Genomic DNA, 25881 nt, shown 5'->3' with positions numbered 1-25881 from the left:
TCTCTACTGGCTGCAAGTGGCCCTGTCACCTTTTCAGTTAAAAAAAAACAAAACTGGAAAATTACTTGGGTAAGGTGGGGTACAGGCATGTGCCATTTTGCTCTGGGACCTAGAACAGAGCATTGCCTTCAAAACTGACTGACGGTATTTTTTCCTACAAGAGCTCAGGCATTTTGGACTATTGAGGATATTTCTGAATCTTATGCCATGTTTCACATTTGCCCCAAACAAACATTTTCTGCAAAGAGCAAAACATAAGAATAATTCCCAGATGGTAGGTACTGGAGGGGATCTTTAGAAGATCTGGCAGTGTATCCCCTGGACTCCTCTCCAACAAGGACAGCAGTAGTGACAACAATGTGGGAGCTCCCTATGGTAACCAAGATAAAGCTCTAGCTTTGTGCTCCAGCAGGGAATAGCCAGAGCTCTGCTTTCCCGTATCCTCTTGGACTGCACTCCAGGTCACAACCCCTAGCTCACAGAAACAAGCTGCAAGCTGCTTGCGCAACAGAAACAGACAAAGCTGCCTCTGAGCATGGAGAAGGGGCTGAACAAAGTATTTCTTTCTGGCCCAGCAAGAAAACTCTGGCTGTGTGTGCACACTGGGGAAACAACATACTGAAGGGTGCCCAGAGACTGTTTCCTGAGTTTGTACATTCTGATGTAATTAAGATAAAAAGCAACCCCACACTGGTTGCCCTTTAATTCTAAATATCTATAAATGTAAGCTACATTCTACAAACATTCCACAATTTTGCAATCTGAGAAAGTCAGATTGAGAAATCAGATAAGGTGAATTCCCAGCTGAGGCACAATCATAGATGCAGTTATTCTGGGAAGGAACAGTACATTATTTTAGTTTACATGTGCAATGATGCACCTCAGGAGTTTTGCCATGCTCCTGTATAGAATATTTACTAGCACTGACCTCAGGTTTATAGACATGTAGAACAACTGCAAACTTGGCTCCTTTCAAGAAACAGATAGAAAATGCAGATATTTATCTGAAATAAAATTTATTTCTCCAGAGGTTTTGATGATGATTCTAATAATGAAATAATGTTTGAGGAGGGTACGATGCTTTTTTCTTTCAAAAAAAAGAAAACAAACACCACCACCACAGTTTCTATTTAAAGCTGCTCCAGGCAAAGCCCCCTTTATTCACCTCTGCTTTTTAAGGCCTTCTTCCACCATCAGTGACCCACAAAAGCCAAGGATGAGCTGCAGCTCATCTGCTCCAGTGCAGACTGGCTCAAGCCATCAGTGGTGTGTGCACAGCTGTCTGACAGGAGCTGGTTTAGGGGCCACAGCTTCAGCATGAGAGCCTTGCTCTCTGCAGCTGCAGCTTCTGAACAGAAGACCATTTTATTTCAGTCCCTTCACCTTACCCCTCTGAGATGAAAACAAACTCATCCAGAATAGGAAACAGTGATTTTCCAACTCTTCTTTGGAAAGTAAACTCTTACTCTTTATTGACAGCTGAGTTAGTTGAAATCATCAACACAAGTTCACTTTACACATGAAATCTGAACAAACACTTCCCCTTATGTTACCTATATGACCACTCTGACACTAAAAAAGGCTCTGACCAGAAAGTATTCATTTATTGTAAAAAAACCAGAAAAGCCCAACCCATACTCAAAGTTAACCAAGTGTATAAAACCTCCACAGAAGTAAGCAAGAGACTGATGTGTACACAAAATACAAGGAGCAAATGGAACCATTACATAGATAAGCCAGGTACATTCTCAGAAAGCCAGAAATTCCTCCAAGGAAGGCAACAGGAGCACTCAGCTACAGCTGTATGAACTGTTGTTAAGTAAACAGGACAGGCACTGAGACAGCAGCACCTCACCTGGCAGGGAGGAGAACAGTCACCAATAGCATCTGGCAGGTGCTTCCATTCCAAGTCTTACTGTAAGAGCATGGGGTGTTTCTGATGGCACAGATCCTTCTATTTCCAGTGTCAGAGTCTAAACTCCAAAAGATTTAAAGGTTTCTTTATGAGAAATAGTTCTGAATTGGCTTTTCACAAGCAACACTATTAATGGATGAAAACCTGACACTAATTGGCTCCCTGTAACTTTTTCTAGTGAAGTAACCTACCCTCCACACTGAAGTCTTTATTGACATCAAGATGGAATAATCAGACTGCATCTCTCAAAAAGCTGAAAGCTGTATTACTAACTCCTATTTTGATGAAAAGCATTATAAAGATGTTTTATAAAGAAATACTTTCATAACAATATTATCAATTTTAATAAAATTTAGTTCCAATGAATGTATTAACTTTTTCCTTAAATGACATTTGTGAAAATCAAATACTGACCAGATGCCGTTTGCCCTCTGCTAAAAATGTGAGTCTGGCAGTGATGAGAGTCAAAACTAGAAGCCTAAAAAGAAACTTATTCAAAGATGCATTAAATGCAGAGTGCTGGTACAAGGCATAGTTCTGTAAATGAGATATAAAATCCAAGTAATTTTATTAATCTTCATATTCTACCAGGTATGTAAAAAGACTTCCTTCTTGACAGCATCCATCTAAAAATACTCATCTAAACCTTCAGCTTTTAAAAATATTAAAAGAAGACACGTGGTCCTCTCATTTTCCAAAATGTCAGAATTAATTGTTGAATTACCAAAGTTGACCTGGACTTCAGTAAAACCTTTTGACACAGTTTCCCACAGTGTTCTCCTGGAAAAATTGGCTGTTCATGGTTTGGACAGGTGCACTGTTCACTGGACAAAAAATTGGCTGGATGGTTGGGCCCAGAGAGTGGCAGGAAATGGAGTTAAATCCAGCTGGTGGCCAGTCCCAAGTGGTGTTCCCCAGGGCTCAGTACTGGAGTCAGTCCTATTTAATGTCTTTATCAATGACCTGGACAAGGGGATCAAGGGTACCCTCAGTCAGTTTGCAGATGACAACAAGTTGGGTGGGAGTGTTGATCAGCTGGAGGGCAGGAAGGCTCTGCAGAGGGATCTGGACAGGCTGGATCGATGGGTTGAGGCCAACTGGATGAGGTTCAACAAGGCCAAGTGCTGGGTCCTGCCCTTGGGTCACAACAACCCCACATGGCACTACAGGCTGCATACAGAGCAGCCAGAAAGCTGCCTGGCAGCAACGGACCTGGGGATGCCAGTTGACACCCAGCTGAACATGAGCCAGCAGTGTGCCCAGGCCAATGGCATCGATGCCTTAAAATACATATTATATGGATTTTAGTATAGCTTTTTAGCACTTTTGGTATGGTTTGCTAGTGCCTTTGGCCTGTTAGTACCTTTGTACAAGACTTCTAAAAATGTTGTTTAATATTTCTTGCCAAGAATTCCAATGGACAAAGATTGTAACAAGGGAAAGAACATTTTATCTGTAGAAAATGTACTCAGAAAACAGATGTAACAAGCACATTGCTTGATATAAACGAGTCAAAGCTGTTCAGAAGCCTTGAAACTATTCCAGATGGCATGCTACTGTGCCAAAGACCAAGGAACAAGATGAGGAAGAGAAAGACAAGATGAAGATAAAGGGTCATCATCAGGAATGGTGCCTAAGGTAGGACGAGGGAGATCTGATGGGATGGACGGTTTTGGGAAGCGGGAGAAACAGATGTTGTAATGTTAGATATAATAGTATAAAACTATAGCACCTCTCTAACTCGGTGTGTGTACTGTGGAAACGATTCCTACACACCCAGGATGCTGTAAATAAAGACTGGCTTTGCTTTCTAATACTCAAAAAGGAGTGGCAGAGGGTTCTTTCCAGCCATTTAAGGCATCAGCATCCTGGACTGTATCAGGAACAGTGTGGCCAGCAGGACTAGGGCACTGATTGTCCCCCTGTACTCGGCCCTGGTGAGGTCACACCTCGAGTGCTGTGACCAGTTCTGGGCCCCTCACTACAAGAAAAACACTGAGGTGCTGGAGCAAGGCCAGAGAAGGGCAACAGAGCTGATGAAGGATTTGGAGCACAAGTCCTATAAAGAGTAGTTGAGGGAGGTGGAGTTGTTCGGCCTGGAGAAAAGGAGGCTCAGAGAAGACCTCATCACTCTCTGTGACTATCTGAAACGAGGCTGTAGCCAGGTGGGGGTAAGTTCCTTTTTCCCTAGTAAAAAGTGATAGGACAAGAGGAAATGGCCTCAAATTGCACCAGAAGACATTTCGTTTGGATATCAGGAAACATTTCTGCACCAAAAGGGTTGTCAGGTACTGGAACAGACTGCCAGGTTCAATCACCATCCCTGTGGAGGCATTTAAAGGTTGTGTAGATGTGGCACTTACGGACATGGTTTAGTGGTGAACTTGGCAGTGTTAGGCTAACAGTTGGATCTTTAGGGTCTTTTCCAACTTAAATGACTCTGATTCTAATTCCACTGGTCTGAGGTTTGTTGGAATATCACAACTGATGTCTGTAGTCATACTGCACAAACAGATATGGGGAATATAGAAATATTGTGCTTGTAGTTTAACAGTGAGCTCATTTAACAAGTTTTTCTGTTCATCAGCACTTTTAACCATTAATTGACTACGAAAAGTATTTCCCTCCCATTTTAAGACTTGGCTCAATTAATGTATTTCAAATAGATCTATCTGTATAATTTAAGAGGGAGAAAAAAACCAAAGGCTACCGTAACAAACACTTCTACAGCAACAGTAAAGGTCAATGCAATTTACAGGAAAGCTAAACAAGTATGGGCTTAGATATTTCCCAGGAATGGTTTCTCATGTTTGCAAACAAAGAAACAAAAAAATTTTATATACCATAATTTAATACTTAGGGGCTCCTATCCCTAAACACTTAAGTCATAGACTCAGAAAATAAATTCAGGAATTTTTGTCTTGGAAATCTGTGACCTCAATTTCAAGATAAATACTGTATTGTTTTAATTTAAGTTCTACAGTTCAAAACTCATCTCCAAAGGAATAAAGAAGAACTGTCAAGAGTTCCTGGTCAGATACCTGCCAGATGAAGACTTGCTCAATATAACTGAACTTTTAGACAGGAGTTTGTTTCCTTAAGGGCCTGTGAAGTTTAAGAGGCACTTTAATTTACAATCATTACATTAAAAAACATTCCCAGAGTTTTCCAAAGTTGTTTACTATGCTTGCTGAGACCACAAAAACCGGTCACACCTTTCCAACATAGACTGAATCAGCGCTCTGCAATTAAAACAAAGGAGAAAAATAAAGGTTAAACAGTAAAAAAAGCTAACAACAGAAAGAACAACGGTTTTGGTTTGCTTTTTAAAGAAAAGTTTGTAAAAAATGTGACTGCATTTCAGAAGTAGCAACCTGATCACTATGCATGCCTTCTCTGAAAGGAATAGGTGAGATCAGAGTCTGTGCGGGACTCAGCAGGACACATCTCCTTCAGAGAATCTCCTTTACATATTCTTTAATGTATGATTGATTTCCTGTTTCCTTATTTCCAATTTTAAAATGCCTACACTGCAAAACACATAGTTCTTAAATAATAGGAAAGCTTTCACCTCAGCCTAAAATCCAAGGCAAAAATGTGAAGCACTTCATGTTCTTGTTAACTGAAAAGAAAGTTTAAAGCACAGAGGAGATCCAAAACAAATAGTGTGGATCTTCTGCTGACACATCTCTTACCTCTGCCTCTTCTCAGCAATTCTCAGTATCTCACAGACACCAGTAAATCTCTCAGACAACTCCGGTGTCAAGCCACACTCCTGCAAGAGAGGCAAAGCACGATTGGGGCCGATGGCCCTGGCCAGCAGTAGAGCCACATTTTCCACAGTGATGCAGTCTGGGCAGCTCGTGCCACCATTGCTGACGGCATTCCCGTTCTGTTGGCCATGGTGGTGCAAGGCTGTGCTGTGGTTTTGTGCAAGATGCAGAAGAAACTTCCACTCTTCTATGGTCTCTGGAATGCAACCTAGATGTAAAATGAGTTTGTTATGTTATTTGTAAACCAAGGATTACTCTAAGCCTGCTATTTTAACTATATCTGTTGTAAAAGGGAGGTTAAATATTCTGGTTTACTCTGGGAAGATTTAAGAAAACCAAGCATTATCGACAAGCAAATTGTGCACAGATATGTACTGCTTTGACTGACCCAGTGTAAAGATTTAGTGGTGAACACACAAAGCTTCACAATAATTCAGTATTTAAGGCTTTGGATTAAGTCAAGAGTCAAAGATTTGTCCATCTTAGGGGTACAGGGAATTTTCTTCTAAGTTCTGCCCTGTAATGCAATGCTTTGCTCACCCTAACTTTGGGTGCCTGCACATGTAGTGTGGGAGTTTTGTGCTGTGCAGGAAGGCTTGCTATTCTTCTATCTACAACAACAAGTTTGCCTTTTACTCCCAACTGATACACAACTCTATATTCTTGAACTTATTAGCATTTTCTAGCACAACTGATTTCACAAAGCACAGTGACTGTGCTTTGTGAATACAGGACTGTAACACCCATTCAAATATAGTTAGGGCTACCTAAACAAAAAAATACAATTTCAACTCAGCTTTGTGGGCAAATCATTATACACAGGCAGTTCCTATATTACAAGTATATTTATACAGCTTAAGAATCACTAACCATCTTCTCCATTCAACAGGCTCAAATCATCCAAATGAGCAATATTAGTAAAGGCTTCTATTCTTCTATCCAGCTCCAGACAGAGAAAAAGATATCCAGGCCAAAATCTTGAATAAGAGAGTAAAGATTTCCAGGAATCAAATACTCAGTTTAAACCAAAGTCAAGAACAACTACATGCTCATTTAAGTAAAGATAGGAGCAACTACATTTCTTGAATGCCAGAAATAGAGTGGGGACATGGTGAATACCTCTCAACCAGAAGGGGTGTTTAGTACATTAAACTGGACACTCAATATTCATTCTCAAAAAATGAAAGGTTTTTAAATAAACACTGTCAAATTAAGAAGCAGACAGGTCACTTTCATTTGTATCTTTTTGGAGTCAGAATACCAACTTACCAAGCATCAAGAACAACCAAGTCTTCTCCTTACCCGTGTAACTTACAGATGTGAGCCATCTTCTCTTTTGTAGCAAAATCAGCTGGGAGTTTAATCAAAAGCAGAATGAGCTGGCTGTAGCCCCAAGTAAACAAATGTGATCGTGGCCTAGAAGATGAGAAATTCAGTTTTAAAGCACTACTGATTTTCTTCAGAACATTATGGCAGGTATATGAAAAGAGAGGAGGAAAAATGAATGAAACACCATGTGCAGTCACTCTGAAAAGCTTATAGATAAGTTATTCAACCCTCTGGTTGTCTCCTCTGCTGAAATCTGCAACATGCTCCAAGGAGACAGTGACATCTGAATATTTTGTCCATCTTAGGGGTACAGGGAATTTTCATATTTTGTCATACAAAATCTAAGCCAAAAGACTGCAAATCTCTTAAAGCTTTCTGTTGCACTCAGGACCTTGGGTGAAACCCACCTTACCTGGGATTTCCTTCTGCATCCACAGTATTTGCTCTTTGTGGAGCATCATGAGAAACTGCCAAGCACAACCAATCCAACCGCAGAGATTCGGGCTGCAGAAGAGATCTAAGGAGAGACGGCCTAGAAAAAGCACACAGAAAAAGTCCTACCAGTTTTAAATATACCAGATATGGAGAAGCAGAGTGTGTATGGACAAACAACAACAACAACAAAAAAGATGTAAAATTAAATACAGAGAGGCGTAAAATGGTTTATGTTTCTGCAAACTGAGGGGACCACAAAAAACCATCAAGTTTATTTTTTTTTTTTAAAATGGTGTCTAACATTGGTATATTAAACTGCAGACAGGAACAAAAAGTCAGTTTCATTAAAAGTATTGCTTAGGAAAATCCTTTGAAAACTAGAATCTAATCTAACAAAAACTCCAATCTGATACCAACTAAAACTGGTAAATTAACTCGAACCTAATGCTAAAGAACATCAAGTAGACAGATAAAGAAACACTAAAAAAAAAACCAACAGCCAAAACCAAAAAAACCCACACAATTACATGATGAAGAGAGCAGACAACAAAAAAGATTCTGTATTCCCTTTACCTTTTATCCTCTGGCTTTGATTTCACCAGACTATCTAAATATGCTAAGAAGTGAGCTGGATCATTCCTGCAAAGCTGTTTAATATCAGAAGGCAAAATAGAGGGGTAGAATTTGATCAAGGGCCGAAGAGCCGTTTCCCCAAATTTTTCATAAAGCCTGGAAAGAGAGGATAAAAACTATTTTCAGAACCAAACAGCAAAATAATCACTTTTCCAAGATGTCTTGCAAGTTCAAGACAGTACTGAAAGGTGATCTCTCTTAGAGATTCCCAGAAATCTTCATGAAATGTTAAGTGAACCGATTCCTGTTTGCAAGTTAACCACTCTGAGGAAGAGAAGATTTGGGTACAAACCTTTGAGCATGTACCAGTAACAGTGGGCTGTCATCCCATGGCCCCAGGTCATGTAGCAGCTTCAGTACTTTCAACATATCTTCACTCTCCATTGCTAAAGCCACTGGACTGTGACAAGTTAGTTCTGAAATAAATCAGTGCACAAGTTACAAGATATGGGCAAGGGTTTTTTTCCTTAACACATACACCCCCCCCCTTTTTGTCCTTACACTGAACAACAGCTATCATTGCCTTCATGGAACTCTCCAACTAACAGTAGTAACAAGTGAGCAGATCCTACTTGTTCATTTACAGAAATCAACATCACTGATCTGTGCTTGCAACAAATTACAGTTATAAAGCAATTTGGTAATTCTTGATACAATTAAGGCATGGAATAACACTCTTGATGTATTTTCCTCTTCTTTAGACTTCTGAGGAGGTAATCTTTCCTCTCATGTGAGAAAAGATAGCCCACAGCAGGATGGATGTCTTGCTGAATACAATACAGATCTGCATCAGTTCTCACATATTACAATTTTCTCCTATTAATAAATAAAAACTGCAGCTTGAACACTGACTTAATAGAACACAGAATTCAACACAAACCTCAATCCTGATGAAATGCAGATATTAATCCACAGGCACAAGTGCAGTCCAACTAAGGACAACTGGGAATGCATACATTACTTTCACTTCTAAGGCTCTCAGAATCCAAACAGTGAAGAGATTCCCAGAAACCCGAATACCAAGATACTAACCCTCAAAGCAAGATTCTGTTGTTTAAATACTCCCTGTTGGAGCCAAATCAATACCAAGACTTTAATGCACTCTTAAATATATACAGCAGAGGCTGAATGCAGAGAACAGAAAAGTTCTGGTTTCCAATATAATCATGAAGCTCTGGTTCAATAAGATTAAACAGGCATCAAAAAGATCAGAAAGTATTTCTGTGGAACAAGGAAGTCTGAAGTGATCACAAGCCACTCATTTGCATGAAACCATTCACTCCATTCAGTTTTGTTTCACATTAACCACATTCCTCTACAAGTTCAATCTTTCAGTGCAAATGATGAAGACCCTCCCCTCACTTTTGCCTTGTTTTTACAGACATGATTCTAATTAAGATGCTTTTGCTCTTTGAAGCAGGTATATTTGTTTGTAAATAGATCTAGGCTGTGATCACTCTAGAGTTCAATCAACAAGCTCCACACAAACTAAAAATTTCAAAATTGCAAAGTAGGGGCAGAGGAGAACAGCCTCTCCAAGGAGCCAGCAGTTCTTCCTAAATTAGTCTTGGGGGGAAAAACAATCAACCAAACAACCCAAAACCAGAACAAACACTCCCACACACCAACCATCCTCCCCCTCCCACACTACACACCCACCTTCTGCACACCTGCAGAAGGAGTATTTGCAGACACAAATTTGGGTGTCTTCAAGCTTTTTTTGTTTTTTCTCCCAGTCTTACTTTCAGATTAAGAAGTAATACAATTTTCATTAGTTACCTTTCAACCCTGCGATGTACGTTTCCCATACATTAGGACTGGTTGCATATGTGGTTATAATACACTGCTTTACTCTTTTCAAATCCAAAAGAAAGAAGTATCTTCGCATAAACCTACAAGCCAAGGTCCACACAGCTGCCAGTGGCAGACTTCCATCAGAGCCCTCCTCAGCATCACCACTTCCCCAAGGAAAGACACGCAGCTCAAAACACAGTGTTGTCAAGTCCACGAGATCTTTCTGAACATCCGGTTCTAAGACACACAGGGGAGACACTTGAAAGCCGCAGTCCAAAGGTCCCCTCAAATCAGTACTATTTTCACACATGGTTTTGCTTACACAAGTTTCATCAGTATTTCCCTTTTCAATGCAGCCTTCCACAACACTACTCTGTTCCTTGTCCACTGGGTCTCCGTCAGCTGGACCCAGTCGCAGGTTTTCCTCCACGACTGCCCTCTGTTCTTCAGCACACACAGCCTTGCTTTTCTTAGAGGACAAAGGAGAATGGTCTTTGCTGCTGAATTTTTCTTCCAGATAGACAAGCCATTCCTGTAAAACCCTTCTCATACACTGAGGTTCTAATAAAATCTGGGGATCCTGGAGTTTGGCTCTGCAGCATAAAAAAGAGGTTTTCCATGTTTAACAGTAGTAAAATGCCGCAAGTGAAGCATCATAAGCACTCCGTGTAACCCAAAGTATACTCCTGCACTTGATTAGTGTCAGTGGTTGCTATTTTTGGGGTTTGAGTGCATCAAACAGAATTTAGGCTACTTATTGCTGTCTGCGTTTGATCTCAGTACATTTTGAGTTCCCCAAGACTTCCTTCAGAATGGATTTTTGTTGGGTGGCTTTGATTTTTTTAAACTGTGCTTGTAGTTAGGACAAAAGAATAATAATGCTAGAGTACCTAAATAAGCTTTTAGTGGGTTTTGCTTAGTTTTAAAAAGAAGAATCAAATCATTCATCATATTAGATCCTTTCAGGTTATGTTAATAGACATTTAGAGCATTACTCTAACATGCATGTAATGAATGAAAAAATCCAGAATTTTAAAAAAACGGTAATTTTTTCTACCAAAGCCTAATATATCTATACTCTAAAAAGTTTTCCTGCTTACAAAGCTTCTGCTGTTGCAGCCTTGAGATCTCTTAGACGGTCCTCCTCAGGAAGCTGGCAGCTCTGTGGTTCTAACCTAGAAAAACACAATCATTTCAGTCTTATCTGAAGTATTATCTTTAATAATTTAAGTGAGGACTTCCTCACAAATTTCCTCATTATTTCCACATTAATTTCTTTATTAAATACAAAGCTTTAATTTCTAAAGAAGGAACAACTCAACAGAAATTATGGATAAAGTAAGCATGAAGAACAACAGGAAATATGCTTTCAGAGAGCTAAAAGTGCTTACTCGCCACTCAGAAAGGACAGGAAACGAACTGATGGACTCATGTCCAATGAGCATCACAGATCTGTTCTATGAGAATACACTATGTTCATGTTCTTGAGTCATTGCAGCACTGTGCAGACTGCATGATTCAACACTCAGCAGTGTTCACTGACTCATCAACTTCTAGGAAAAGAGTCAGGGAGAACCAGTGAAACCCACCATAGTAATGAAGGCAGCTCAAAAAATCTAATGCTGAGTTCCTCATCCTGCTTGAAATAGTTTTTCCCTAGGTTGCTATCCCCGGGACATTCAGCAAATGCAATTGCTAAGAAAACGCGATTTTGCACTCACTCTTTCTCTTCCTGGGGAGATGCTACCAGATTAGCAGTCAGCTCTGGCAGCTGCTCATCATCCTTGGCTTCTTGTCTTCCTTTAGTATCAGGACTTATATGAAGTGTGCCTATCTTCTCCGTAGTTTTGCGTACAAAGCTGGAAACACTGGGAATCAGAAGTTCAAACATTTAAAACTGGAAGTTCAAAGGCGAACAAACCAAGCACTTTCTGTTCATTCAAATCATCATTTCAGAAAACTTTATAATCTGAAGAACTCTTGAAAAAAGGATGAAAGCAGTGATGTCCAATAGGAATAAATCTCATTAAGAATCTGCTCAAAATTCATATTTTAGTCATGATTCATGCTTTCAGCTCTGAAGTATTTTTTCAGCTGGAGAAACAGGCTCATGTACTAAGATTAGTGTATACATTTTGACATGTATTTGTATGTCAATAAATGCAGACTGACTTCACTGAACTTTAAAGCTTATAAACAGAAAGCACCATTAGGAAATTATGTCCCTCTTGGTGGTAAGAAACCATTTTACAATACTTAAAATTAATTCTTCAGATTACAAAGCTCATAAAAAATGTCCTTTTCACATCATCCAGTTCCAACCCTTTAGGTATTTTATTGAAGAGAAAGCTCAATGAACATACCAGAACACAATTATTTCTACCACTGCCATGAAGAGAACTATCTCATCAAGATTTGAACACAAAAATTAGCTTCCTGCTTTCTGGTCCAGAACTAGTTTGAAAGCATCAAAAAAAAAAAAAAAAAAAAGGCATCTTTTACTATAACATGGTATAGCAAAAGCCAAAGGTTGCTGCAGAAGACAGAAAGGATTCAAAGGTAGCAAAACAACTGGACCTTAATGTCTAAAAGGATTAAAGGTGAATTTTTAAAAATTAACTGTAAATATGATACTAGTTTATTTAATTATAAATTGAATGCAGTGAATACTCGAAAACTTAGTTGTCATTATAAGTAGAAACACTTATTACTAGTGAAGTCCTAAAAACTGCTTACGGTTTGGAAAGAATTCAAAACATTGCATGTATTTGTGATAGTTATTCTGAAATCTTCACACTGTTGATATCAGCTACCAATTTTTGTTTCAGGATACAATTCACATACCAAAGTGATCAAGAGAGGACTATGCAATTTTTTAGATCACCACTGTGGTGATCTGAGACATTTTAGCTCAGTAATTAACATACAGCACTTCGATCAAAATTATGTATTTAACACCATATCCTTTATATATGTACACACCTCCCATTTTTGTGAGTTTTAACATAGCAAATTGATTTCTGCATGAAAGGGACACTACCAGATTTACTTGTAGCAGGTATAATCTACCATTATCCCTTAAATATCTGGGGAATTGATTAGATTCACTGAAGAGTGCATGGGAGAAATTATAGACTACTTTGCAAGTGTGTTTTAGCAATATCTAACAGATTTGAATATTTTAATGTTTGCCCGCAAGCAACATAGGGAGTCTTCACTCATTCTTTAGAAATCTAAGTCCCAGGAAAGCAAGATCCCAAAAAGAAGTATTCAGTAAGTTTCCTTTGAATACAACCCACAGCCACAGTTTACAGGATAATGTAAAACATTCTTAGATATTTAACAATTATTAACTACTTAAAAACCGAGGTTTAAATCTTGGCTCCACTGAAGTCAACAGCAGCACTGTGAATCTTCATCAGAGCCAAGATGCAAGATTTAAATTGCCTGGCAAATCTGACTGCATGTCCAGTGTTACGTGTTTGCACAGCAGAACATGAACTAAACCACAAAATGTTAAAAATTCAGAGGACAGAAAAGGGAAAGATGCAATGGATGAATGAACCTGCTGCATGCTTTACCTTTCTTTGACAGCTTGGACGAGAGGAGATGGGGAACGAAATGACAAAGGAATACTGAATGGGAGAAATGTCTCATTCCGGTCAGCCTCAACCACCACTGATGCATGACATACGTTGTCTAACAAATGGAATTGAAATAAAAAGTCATGAAACAGTGGCCTAGCAAAAAATGGAACAGTGAAATGAACTGCAAGGAACTAATTCATTAATGGATAATCTGCATGCAATACTTTTCTACTTAATATTCCAGAATGTGGGGAGCCAGGTTTCAAGGGTCATTTTACTGCTGACTTTGAACCTAGTAAGTCTACTTTATTAAGATTGTTTTGGCTCTGTAGCAAGACAAATTATAATCAACAACTGTATGAAAAATATCTTCTAAAACTAGACTTACAGTCCATTTAAGGGACAAAATCTAGATATAATCCACTGACATTTATACATATAGGAAAATTAAGTATTGTGGCATATACCAATTCACGTTGCATGATTTCCAAAATCTAAATCACATATGAACAGAGAGAGACACATATGCCATGGTTAAGGCATAAATCACCCTCTTATTTGAATGGACTTAAAAATATAAAGTGAGTCCACAGCTCTCTGCCTTTTGATAAGAATCAGAGGAAATACAGAACCACTATTTCCTCTTCACTCTTATATCCCTAACAGCATCTACGATGTGTTTTTTAATCATTTCCTGGTACAAACACACACTGTATCTCAGTGGTGTAAATAAAAAAATGACCATTTTAAGCAAGGATGACACTGCATTTTGCAACAGTCAGCAGTAACCACGGTGTTGAGAGGAAAAGACACTGTGCTGTTACGGAAATCCTACCATCAGAATCCACAGTCCCTCTTGACAGTGGCTAAAGGTCAAAACTGATTTTACAATTGCTTGCAAATAAAGCTGCTTTTGTTCTTTATGCAGACTAGAAACCTAAAAACTTATGACTTCTTGCGTCAATGCAAGCGGGGAAAACACTAAGTCCATTTCTTTAAAATACCAAATCAAGTACATGTGTTTCAATAAGCATCTAAAACATCTCTACTTGGAAATCATCCACAATTTGTTATCTCTTGTGGAACACACAGAACTTTTCTATCTTCTGACAGTCAAAAACTAAGTCCCTTCATTTGCAAGTTTTAATATCGGAAATTATACATTCCCAGGTTTTCTCACTTGTTTGTCTGGTGATGTAGGTAAAGAGGCACATGTAAACCTAAGTGCTACAAACTGTGTAGCTTAGTCAGCAGGAAAACACTAATGACAAGTAGGGGAATAAATACCAATTTCTATATTCTCCCTACCCGCTGTGTATTTTTGCCACAAAGCATCCAAATTCTCTCCATCCTCCACTGCCATCTACTCTCTGCAAAAGCTAAAAAGCAGCCTTTTAATTGGAAAGTCTGCCTACCATATGTGGAACTAAGCCAGCTCCTCATCATCCTAAATTTCTGCACCCCCTCCCAATCCCAGTCAGAAGAGAGAACTCTTTACTCTCACTCCAGCTTTAGTCCAGTGACAGACATTTGTAGGAAATAAAAAAAGCTCCCTGGATGGGTTACACTAATGTTTGCATGTGTAAGAGATGATCCCCTGTACAAACGAAACCCTGTCAGCAAGTTAAGAACACTTATCAGAAGCCTATTGCTTTCCCTGAAGAAATATAAAGCCAGAGTCAAGACTAAGAAATTCTTTCCTGGGACAAATATTATGGAAGGATATCAGCTGCAAACAAATCTTCTTTGAAGCTCAATTAACACTAGCATAGACAGCTGAAGGAATCTTAGCATTAATGCTGAATTACATATGGAAGGGGGGGAAGCTGGAGTGAATTCCTAGCCTGGTAAAAGTCCTCTGGACCTTCTGCTTTGTTTGCTTTTAAGCTTGGATTTCTGTGGAGTCAGCTTTTCAGCCCAATGTTTCAAGAAGGATTTTGACTGGAAGGTGGGGTGACTGTTCCCATTGGTCAAATTAGAGGACTTAATAATGAATAACTTGATAGTGGAAAATAAGAGCACAGAGCCAACCCAATTGAATTCTCATAGAACAAATAAAAATCACATCCAAACCCCATATTTTCATTAAGAAACAGTACCAAGGTCTACTTGCTCATCTTCCTGGTGTGCAGGAAATTCTTTAAGTCTCTCATCTTCTGAGAACGTTTGACTGTGGAGAGAACATGAATCTTCATCTGACTGACTGCCTCTCCGACTGATAACACGGTATATTCCGGAGTCCAAGACACTGAAGCTTTCCTGTCAGACAAGGCAGAGGAGTTAAGACACTGTGTGAGTTGTACTTCCGTGTTAACATCTTGCAATGAACTCATCCAACCATACCCACACAAGTAGCATCACAGCACTTCATGATTCAGTGTCTGCAAAATCCTTAACAATGTATTTTTTACATATCCAGAATGGAAAAAGACACAGATGCCAAGAAGAGTGCAGTTCAGTGACTTGAAAAAGATGTGGATGCTGCAATTGCTTTTAGGAAGGCAGCCTGTGAAAGAACTGGTGTGCTCAGTACAAGGCAAAAACCATCTCAGCTTTAGTCCTGCAGCTGAGACAGTCACTTCACCCCTTCTTGCCTGCATGCCCAAGAGTCCGTGTTCTTTTTGCTGGTTAGCCACACCCAGATAGCACAATTACAGACCCTGCAGAACTGTCCAGTTCCAGGACACACTCACATTCTTTTGCTCATGGTCAGCCTACGGAATTTACTTTCCCATCAGCTAATTTAAAAATATCACATCAAGATGGTATTTACATTCCTTGGCTTTTTAAACTTCACTTTTTAAACATTTTTAAAGCAAAAGCAGCAGCTGATACTGTATTAACTAGGAAGTATTTCCCTTTTTTTGAAAAGCTGCTGGGAAGCCAAGACAGTACAAAGCAGCTGTACATGTAAACGAATATTACAAATACGCTGTGTAAGAGTATTAGAAATATGTTTTGACTTTTTTCCTTAGAACTTTCTGCTTAAGTTTCATAAAGTAAGATAATTTTTTCAATAGGGCTAAGATAGTTCTAAGCATTCAGATATTCAGTTTTCCCCACATAAAACTACAGTTACAACCAAGATGATCTTCACTGAAGCATGTTAAGACACTAAACTCAGCTGTGGAGAAAGCCCCCTTCATACCAATCTTTTTTTGCATCTCAACCACTAGCCCCAAAATAATACTGAAAAGAGGCAGATGTCTGAGAGCTTACAGAATGCAAGTAATGGTATTTCCCACCTAATTTTAGAAGGTAGCACTATAAGCTCTAGTAGACATGGTAAAAATGAAAGCCTCATCTTCAAAGAGAACAACATGGTGATTTTAAGCCATAAAGATAAAACCTGTAGACAACATTTTTAGCCCTACCAATACACATACATGAGATGAAATACTGCTTCTTCTACTGCTGCATGCGGAATCTAGAGGTTCCAACTTGGAAATCAGTTCTTCCAGTTGCATAGTGAGATCTTGTTGGGTTGAGGCATCCAGCTGAGACTTCAAGTGCTCTAGCTTGTCTAGAGGCAAATTTTTTCTTGCCTAGAAGTACACAGTGAAACAGAAGCATTATTATTTCTAATACACATATGAAAAGCACATATGAAAAAGCAAAAAGTGCCATATGTGCAGGCTAATATTCAACCTAAAAGTATAACATTTAGATGACTTTTTAAAAACTCCAACAAAATGATTCTCCATAACCCATGAAACTTAATGGAAGGGGGACAGAAAGACAGTGAAGTTGCACTGAACATTTACATAGAGATGTTTACTTACTCTGCAAGAAATAATTGAATTTTGGAAGAGACAAGAGACCCTGGCAGCAAGGGTCCAAAACCCTCTTCTCATCAGACGCTCTACGCAGCGGTCGACCAGCAGAAGGGAGAGGTGCACAACTTTTCCATTTGTATGCAGACAGAACAACTCACTCTTGTAAACTGCAATATCCTGAATATCTGCAAAACCAGATGCACAGAAATATCTAAACGACTGAAATTGTTAGCCAACATTCCTTTCTGTTCCTGAAAGAAGGTGAAAGTGTATTTTTCATCTGACTGCAAATGAGTGCAAAAGCCTAATACACCATAGCACGAGTGGCATGGGGAAAACAAACACTGAACAGTGCTGACCTAGCATCCAAAGTATCAAAACTTTCCAGAGTTGCATGTCTAGAAAACATTCAAAAAGTACACTGAAGTTACCAAAAAGTTTCCTTTTGCTCAGACGGGAGGCAAAAAACTAAAGCCTGATAAAGATGAGAAATACATCATTGTTAGCTTTGAAACACAAGGAAAACATCTATTGGTAGAAAACCACTTTGAGCACTTTTCAAATGCAATAGTTATGCTGTATGCAAACACTCCATGACAAAGGCATTGGAGACTTAACACCAAAACGGAGGGAGAGACAGGGAAGGAAAAGACTGACTGATACAGACTGACTGCTGTAGGACTGTGCTTATAACCATATACACAACCGTTTATGAGGGTTCACTCATTTGCCAAATAAATATATTCCCTGGATGCAATTTAGACAGATGTTAATAAAAAACAGGTTTTAAGCTTTCAGCGGTCAGATTATCCTTCACGGGACACCTGACGATGAACCTGAATAAAGAGAAAAGAGGAAAAGATACTGGAAGTTAATCACTTGTATTTCAATTACTGTATTTTCAGGTTCACTCTACATCACATTTTGTTTCTCAACAAGCATGTTCTCAGAAATACGGAGGGAGGGGTTGGCTGGAAGAGGCAGGGAAAGGGTTAATATTCAAGGATATACCTGAGATAACAAGGAAAGTTTTCTGATAAATGTTCTGCAATCCAGCTGCAGAAAGTGAGCTTGAAAAGGCTCCACGCTAGACAAGGACTTCAAAAGTGACCAGTGTAACAGACAATATTACAGAGCAGTTTTGTAACATTTACCTTTCACTTCACTCCAAAGTAAGACTTGAACGCTTTGGGGAAGAAAAATATAAATGCCTCTTTCTGTCCAGGTCACCACACAGTGCTCACTGCAAGCAAAGCAGATGTTAATGGAGCAAGTTGATTGTGGTAAAATTAAAAAAAATAAAATATGCAGGGATGGCATTGGCTTAAGTACAGCAAGCAAAAAGTGAGACAGTTGTTTAGCATGGCACTTGGACAATTCTCACAAAAGAAGCCAAAGCCAGTAATATAAATTAGGAAATTATACAATTTTTTAAAGTCTACTTTATCATAGGAAGCTATGTTGTCAAATACTCACGTCAAATACAGCAGTTTGGGGAAAGATAAAGATTGTGGAGAGCAGCTGGAACCAGTGTAATGAGGATCCTGCCTGTAAAGTAAAATCATTATTCATTACAAGCATAACTACAATAACATCAGTTCCTTTGTACAATATTCTTAACCCTGTAAATACATGGCTCGTTTAAACAAATACACTCTTAGGACAGCAGCATTCACTGGGGTCACACAGACACACCTGCAGAATCAATGTTTTGGCATTTTTGATAACTCACCTACTGGCTTCAGTTATTAAAGAAGAATGTATTAAGATGACAAGTAGGATTAACATTTGACTGCAGTAGGACTTTAATTTTCTCAGCATTAATGCAGTTCTTTCCAGTTCATCTGGAAGTCCCAAGCAAGTTTATCTGTGATAACACTCATGTTTCTACCTGAGAGTAACCACAGGAAGAGGTGGTGATGAGAGTAGCTGCTTGAACTGATGTGTGCTTTGCACTTCCCCATCAAAGTTCACCTCCCACATCCTTGAGCCAGGTCGAGCACAGTATATTAATGGCTGCTGATTCCCACTGTTTTTTCCAACAGGGAAGAAACACGCTCCAAATTCTCCATCTCTCTCTTTATTACCAATTTTCCAAAACTTCTCTCTGCGGAAAAACAACATACTTGTTAAGGCAGCATTAAAAAAGGTTCTAATTAATTTTATGTTTTTCTTCAAGAGCAAAACTATTAAGTCCCAGTTGTTGAATTGCTTTTGGTGCTTAAAAAAAAAAATATCTGTAATGACTATTATAAAGTCTGCATGAAGTCTGTACAAGACAGGGTGCAGAAATATTCATTAGTTTAAATGAATGCTTAGACTACAAAGGTGGGTTTTTTTCAGCAGAACCAGTCAGTCAACCTGGTGATGGGAAAGTAATGATGCAAATGTTCCCAGAAACCATTTCCAATTACATGAAAGATAAGATGGTGATTATGAATAGTCAGTATGAATTTATAAAAGGGAAATCATGTTAATAGCCCTGTACAACAGAACAACTGGCTTGACAGATTAGAGGAGAGCAGTGGATGTTGTTTATCTTTACTTGACTAAGGCTTTTGACACTGCCCCTGCCAACATCTCCACAGACAAACTGAGGGAGCATGGGCTAAGTAAACAGACATCAAGGAATGCAGTGTCCTGCCCTTGGGAAGGAATAACCCTAGACACCAGCAGAGGCCAGCTGGCTCACCAGTACAAGAGACAGCAATGCACTGGAGCAAGCCCAGCAATGGGCCACAAAGCCGACTACGGGATGCAGCACCTGCCTTGTAAGAGGCTGGGAGAGCTGGGCTGGTCAGAGGGAACTCATCTGATCCCATATGTACAAATACCTGATGGGGAAGTAAAGGAGACAGAGCCAGGCTGCTCTCAGTGATGCCCAGTGAACGGACAACAGGCAACAGGCAAAAATGGAAATCCAGGAAATCTCATTTCAGCGTAAGAGGATTCTCTTTTTTTCCCATTCTCTGTTATTGTGAGGGTGGTGAAATGCTGGCAAAGGTTGCCCACGGAGCTTGTGCAGTTTCCAACCTCAAAACCTAACCAGATATAGTCCCACAAAATTCACCCTACCTGACTCTGCTTTGAGCAGGAAAACTGGACTGGATAATTTCCAGATGTCATTTCAGAAATTGTATGTGACTCTGTAAAGTCCAGTATTTCACAAATAAAATACAACTTGCCTCTCAGTATCACACAAATAAGTGCGCGTAAGTGAAGATATGAGCAGTCTTCCATCCAAATAATCAAGCTGAACAACCCGAGAATCTACAGTGGTTATAATCTGAACAGGAAACATGACAAAAGTAGCAGCAGCCTAAAGTTAAAAAGAAAAAAAAAGAAAGAACACATACTGGTCTTCAGTTCAAAGTAAAGACTATTTCATTCAGTTAAAATTGCAGAATTCAGAAAAGAATCATGTATGCTATGAATTCACAGCATAAGCACTTCCTTTCTGCTCTGTCCTTTACAAAACAAGGCTTCAATACTCAGAAGCACAAAACTCTAAATCCTTCTTTTCCCAAAACCTTTACTGAAGACTTAAGAAAAAAAAATCATATTCCTGTAGCATCCTGACATTTCTTTACAGTGTTTTTTTCTGTAACATAAGGAAAGATTTTTTTATTCTTGCTATTCTAGGTTTTATGCTTTTTCTCCAATTCTTCCCATATGTACTTCGAGCCAGCAAACAGTTTTATGGAAACAGACCTGAGGGCTTAATTGATACAAAAAACCCAACTTCTATTGGATTTAGGTTGTTTATATTAAACTCACCTTCTATATTACCCTGCAGCAAATTACCCCAATGCTATTTATCACACAACTGTCCCAGTTTGCATGGGTGGTAAACACTCTCAAACTTCTTACAAATAAGAAACTACTGGGAACTGCACTCAAGTTTTCTAGAAGCCATTTGCCATTTTTGCCAGCTGAAAGTTGTTGTCCTTGTTAGGAATGTGACAAAGTGAATTACAGGAGAGAATCAACAATGCCATTCCTTTAACAGGCATGACCAGACACATTTCTGTGGGCCTTGCCCTTCTCTCCTCTCCCCTTCTCTCTTTTCACAGCTGATTTTTTTCCCTCTTTCTGTAAATACAATGAACAGTATTGCTACTTTTAAGTCAATTTTCTATCAAAATCTTCCACGAGGGCTAGAAAGGACCTGAAAGAGCACAATGATTTCTAGGTTCTGCTCCTCTTTACAGACTAAAATGAGAAGGAAAGGACCCAGTAGCGGTAAAAAACCTAAAGAACACTCAAGGGCTAGAAATCAGGCTGCTATCATTAACGTGTTTGCCCTTTGCACAAAATGTAATGGATGTGGGCTTGATGTCCACCCACCATTTGTTTTATCTAATCCATATCTTCAAGAATGAGAGTATCCAGACAAAGCCAAGCAAAATCAGAGTCTGGGACTGCCCTTTCTCAGACCAACAGCTGAGCTGAGGACTAAAACAAACAGCTGAACCTGCAGCTGGACTCTAAGGAATCCAACAGGCTCAGAAACACCAAGACTTGGATACTTGTAAATTACAAGAAGCAGCAGCTCATCCAGTTTTTAATTCTGAACACTTGAAAGCATTTTCCTGTTGCATTACTAAAACAGAAGGAGAGTGGGGCAAGTTCATGGGTCAGGATTTCTACTGTTGTCTCAAGAGACTAGTTCTTCATCCCAATAGTTAAAGCTACCAGAACATCAGCTGGCAAGTCCTGCCCAGTTCTACTTTACTAAAATAAACAAAAAGATTCCACACATCACATCCTGTGGATTAATCTCAATCAAAGTATGCAACATTTTACCTTCCCTTGCTTCGATGTGTTAATCTTGATGGCTGATACTTTTCCCACATGATCTCCTACAAAAACTCGCAGGGCAGCAGTATCCCAACACAGAGCTGTGACTTTTCTGCCCTTATGCTCAGAGGAAACATAAATCCGTTCTGGCTTCCCACGACGTTCCTGATTCAGCTCCCAGACTACTACAAGACCTTGGCTACAACAATTTAAAAAAGAAAGTGCAATTTGAGAATAAGTCTTCTAATGACTTATCAGTGATAAAGTTGCATTTTTCCAAAGAAACAGAAAACCCAAGGGAAGCAGCACACCTCAGGGCTGGCTCTGTTGGAGGCTGCATGCTTTCAAGAAGCGTCTCACACTTAATTCTGAAGAAGTGTCCTTCATTGCATTACAATGCTTCAGCAGCTTTGGAAGGCTAATCTCACATTTACTAGAATTGCCAGTGAGGATGAGAAAAAATACTTAAGTTCAAATGGATTTTAAGCAATGTAAGTGGCATTAACTACCAATGTCTCTCTGCCAAGTTAATGAAGATGCTTCTTTTGATGCTGAAAGGTCTCAGAGAGACATTTATCATCATAACTTCACATGTATGAGCTCTCCCATAAATGTTCCGTTACAGAAATAATACTTACTCTGGAACAATTATTCCAGGAAAAAAAAAAAATTAAGTAAACTGTCTGTGCAGAGAAATCATTCTGTAGGGCCCTCTACCACTTAATTCCCTGGCCCCTCCCAGTTCTCAGCAGGCATCCAAGTCTGAAACTCAGAAGCTACTTAAAAATATTTATCCAGCACTCAAGTTTGCAGGTGCATCACTCACCTGGTGGCAACAGCAACATAGTCTTCATCATGCAAACAACAGGCCACCCGGGAAATGGCACCTTCCTGAAAGGAGGTATGGGAGTGAGCACAGGTAAAAGCTGCTCCTATACTGCCTTTACCACTATGCAACTTAATTATCTTTAAGACATAAACCAGCAGATGCCACCACTCTCTTGTGATGTGGTTGGGTTTTTTTGGTCTGGGTTTTGTTTGCAAGCACTGAGCTTACTCCAAAAGGATGCAGCAGCCAACAACATGGGAACATCAAGTGCAATAACTGCAGTGCATTCTCCAATTTGTAAAACACAGAAGCATCAGTCTCCTGTCCTTGCACCTTTGGGATTTGTTTTGCCAGAACTGAGATGCTCCCAACCTTAAAAAAATGTCTGCATTCATGTTACACTGGAAGCACCAGTGGCTCCCAGGAAACAGCATCTACTGTAGAAGCAGCAATCCCTGTTCCATCATCTCTTCCAGCAAAAGCAAGTCAGCCTATCTTTTCTTCACTTATCCTGGTATATCGTGGTTTGGACATTCAAACATTGGGAGTTATCTACACGTGAGTTTTTCTGGTTTCATGTTCAAAGTTTTCTTCTGATTCTTAAGTATTCAGGTGACTTTGTTGCTGCTATTAAAAATAAGCATTTGAAAAACAAATGTCTTAGGTAATTTCTTTCACACCTAATGAAATCTATTACACCACACACTCTGGGAATACACTCCAGAACCGCAGCCTATTTTAAACACAGCAGTCCAAAACTTCACCTTATTTGCACAATTAGCAAGCTGAAGATTCCTCTTAATAAAGATTAACTTGAAATAATGTCTCTTTCCCAGCCCCATTTTCATAAATCTTCATTTAGCATTCTTTACTCTTACCTTATGAGTGAGAAAGAGTCTTTGCTTCCAACCATCTTTCTGGATAAGGTTCAGTCCTCCTCCCGAACTACCCAGAGCCAGCCATCTCTTCGACACATCTATACACGTGCACTGAAGGAATAAAAATCATAATGCACAACCTGGCTGCTGGTAAGTTCTAATCACAGTATTTTTTTTCTTGCATTATTAATTTTTTAAAGGCTTCATTGTTTGCCAGCTGTGTGCACCCCTCCTGAAACACTGGCAGCAGAGATATTAGAACAGCACACTCTGCAACTGGAGCAAACAGTGTAAGGCAGCAACCATGTCAGGCTGTGTCATGTACCCCACAGCTGCATCAGAAAACCACAGAGTAACAGGATCCTTTGTCTTCACTCTTTCTTAGAAAGTGTTCCCTCCCATAAGCTAGAATGCACACCCCGAAAAACAATGAGATGAATCCTATGGTTTAATCAAATAATTAACAAAATAAGGTTATTTTGAATTAAAAAACCCAACCCAAACAAAACAGCAAACACCACAAACTCACCTTCAGACGACTGGAATCCAGCCTGAGTGCAGAAAGCAATGGATCCAAACATTCCAACTCTGCCAACACATGGTTGTAAGAGTCTGGAATTACTGGCACAGAGGCCATTGATATACACGACTAGTGCTGCTCACTCATGAGTATGTTACAACTTCAGTTTTTAGCTGTACCTGCCAAAAATTAAGTTCTTGATTAGTTAATTTTTATAGTATTATATCTGGTTTTCTGTATTTAAAGAAATACAATGTTTTCCCACTCAAAAATTATCAGGTTTCAGTTTGCCAAAAAGGCCCAAGGGCTGCAAAATTAGATTTCTGCTTCATTTATGAGAAGTTTTTGTTCATTTCAGATACCCATCTTCAAAATACTGAAATTGTATTTATATCCACCAGTGAAACAAGTTCTGCCTAACTATGGAAAAAGTCGTGTTTTATAGAAAAACACACTTCCCCTCACAGCATGTACCCTTGATTTGAAACTAATTTTCTCAAGGAAAACATTCAGCATTTGCATTTTACACCTACATCATCTTCTCCCTCAAAACTAAATTTAATAAGTATTATCCTCAAGTAATACCAAATTTAGAATTACCTGCATTTGTGCATTTTGATAAAACTATAAACTATTCTCTCCATGGTCCCTCTTTTCCATCCCACAGGAGAGGTAATGCAGAGTGAAAACTGGTGACTAAACACCTATCAAAGCTGCAACCTCATATATTCTTTATAAAGGGTACATACTTTAAAAGAATCTCTTGTTGAGCTTTTAAGTTGTGCGTTGCTTAACAAAACCCCAAACTTGTTACACCGCATACTCAAGCCCCTGAATTTCTAAGTAGCGTTTAGTGTGCAGTCCCACAAATTAAGTAACTCCCTCCCAGAAAAGCCGGTCATGTGGAACCTTACGTTTCCTTACAAGAAAAGTGAACGTTCTCACCAGGAACTAGGAAAAGGGAACAGACGCATTTAGCCAGAGAAATTGAAAGTTACTTCTTCAAAATTCTCAAGACGTCTTAAAAGCCTTAATTGTCACTTTTACCCTCCCGATTATCTCCCCTACTCCGCTGCTGGGGAGGGCTGAGTGGCCACGAGTTGCCGGCTGGAGTTGAACCACGACACGGCGTCACTTTCTCTCCGACACACGGAGCGAGGCGAAGCACCGCAAAAGCTGAGGGAACCCCCCAGCTCCTCCGGGAACCGCAGGCAGGGCAGGGGTGGGAGCCGAGAGCCCCGACGGGGCCGCGGCACAGACCCCCTGACCCTGTAACGCGCGGGGCGGCGCCGGCCCGGGGAGACGTTCAGCCAGGAAGCACTGCTCGCCCCTGGTCCGGTCCCTCACCCGCGGTCCGCTCTCTCCCGGTCCCTCACCGCTCTCTCTCTCCCGGTCCCTCACCGCTCTCTCTCTCCCTCTCCAGTTCCCTCTCCCGATGCCGCTCCCGCCGCCACCTCCAGGCTCCGCAGTCACGTGACGCGCGGGAGGGCGGGGCGGGGCAGGGGCGCGCGCCCGCTCGGCGCTGCGTCACCCGGAGCGCGCGGGAGGAGGAGGAGGGGGAGGAGGAGGAAGACGCGTCAGGCGCGCGCCCGCCCCTGCCCCCCCGGCCACG

At 39.9% G+C, this 25881-nt stretch overlaps 1 protein-coding gene across 11 annotated transcripts; it reads right to left on the bottom strand.

The window, feature by feature from the left end:
- Positions 1-1446: 1446 nt before the first annotated feature.
- HPS5 (HPS5 biogenesis of lysosomal organelles complex 2 subunit 2) lies at positions 1447-25778 on the bottom strand. Of its 11 annotated transcripts, none has more exons than XM_051804378.1 (23): positions 25671-25778; positions 24279-24448; positions 23750-23860; positions 22869-22933; positions 22049-22241; positions 20424-20561; positions 19134-19345; positions 18719-18790; positions 18397-18485; positions 17249-17427; positions 16853-17011; positions 15566-15725; positions 13461-13578; positions 11601-11747; positions 10980-11054; positions 9865-10472; positions 8378-8501; positions 8026-8181; positions 7430-7549; positions 6991-7104; positions 6559-6665; positions 5611-5896; positions 1447-5157 (listed from the first exon to the last, which is right to left on the bottom strand). In XM_051804378.1, exons 2-23 carry the CDS (start codon positions 24384-24386, stop codon positions 5097-5099), a joined length of 3402 nt encoding a protein of 1133 aa, XP_051660338.1. In that variant the 5' UTR covers positions 24387-24448; positions 25671-25778; the 3' UTR covers positions 1447-5096. The 11 variants fall into 11 exon arrangements, 9 of the variants coding, with proteins under 9 accessions (XP_051660338.1, XP_051660335.1, XP_051660336.1 ...); XM_051804375.1 differs by lacking the exon at positions 25671-25778 and adding an exon at positions 25184-25660; XM_051804376.1 differs by lacking the exon at positions 25671-25778 and adding an exon at positions 25194-25660.
- Between the last annotated feature and the right edge of the window lie 103 nt (positions 25779-25881).

Source organism: Manacus candei, unplaced genomic scaffold, assembly GCF_025592945.1.
Source record: "Manacus candei isolate 608988 ecotype Guabito, Panama unplaced genomic scaffold, ASM2559294v1 h1tg000060l, whole genome shotgun sequence".
NCBI classification, from domain to species: domain Eukaryota; kingdom Metazoa; phylum Chordata; class Aves; order Passeriformes; family Pipridae; genus Manacus; species Manacus candei.
Note: the sequence above shows the minus strand (reverse complement) of the source record. Positions and strands in the feature narration are given on the sequence as shown.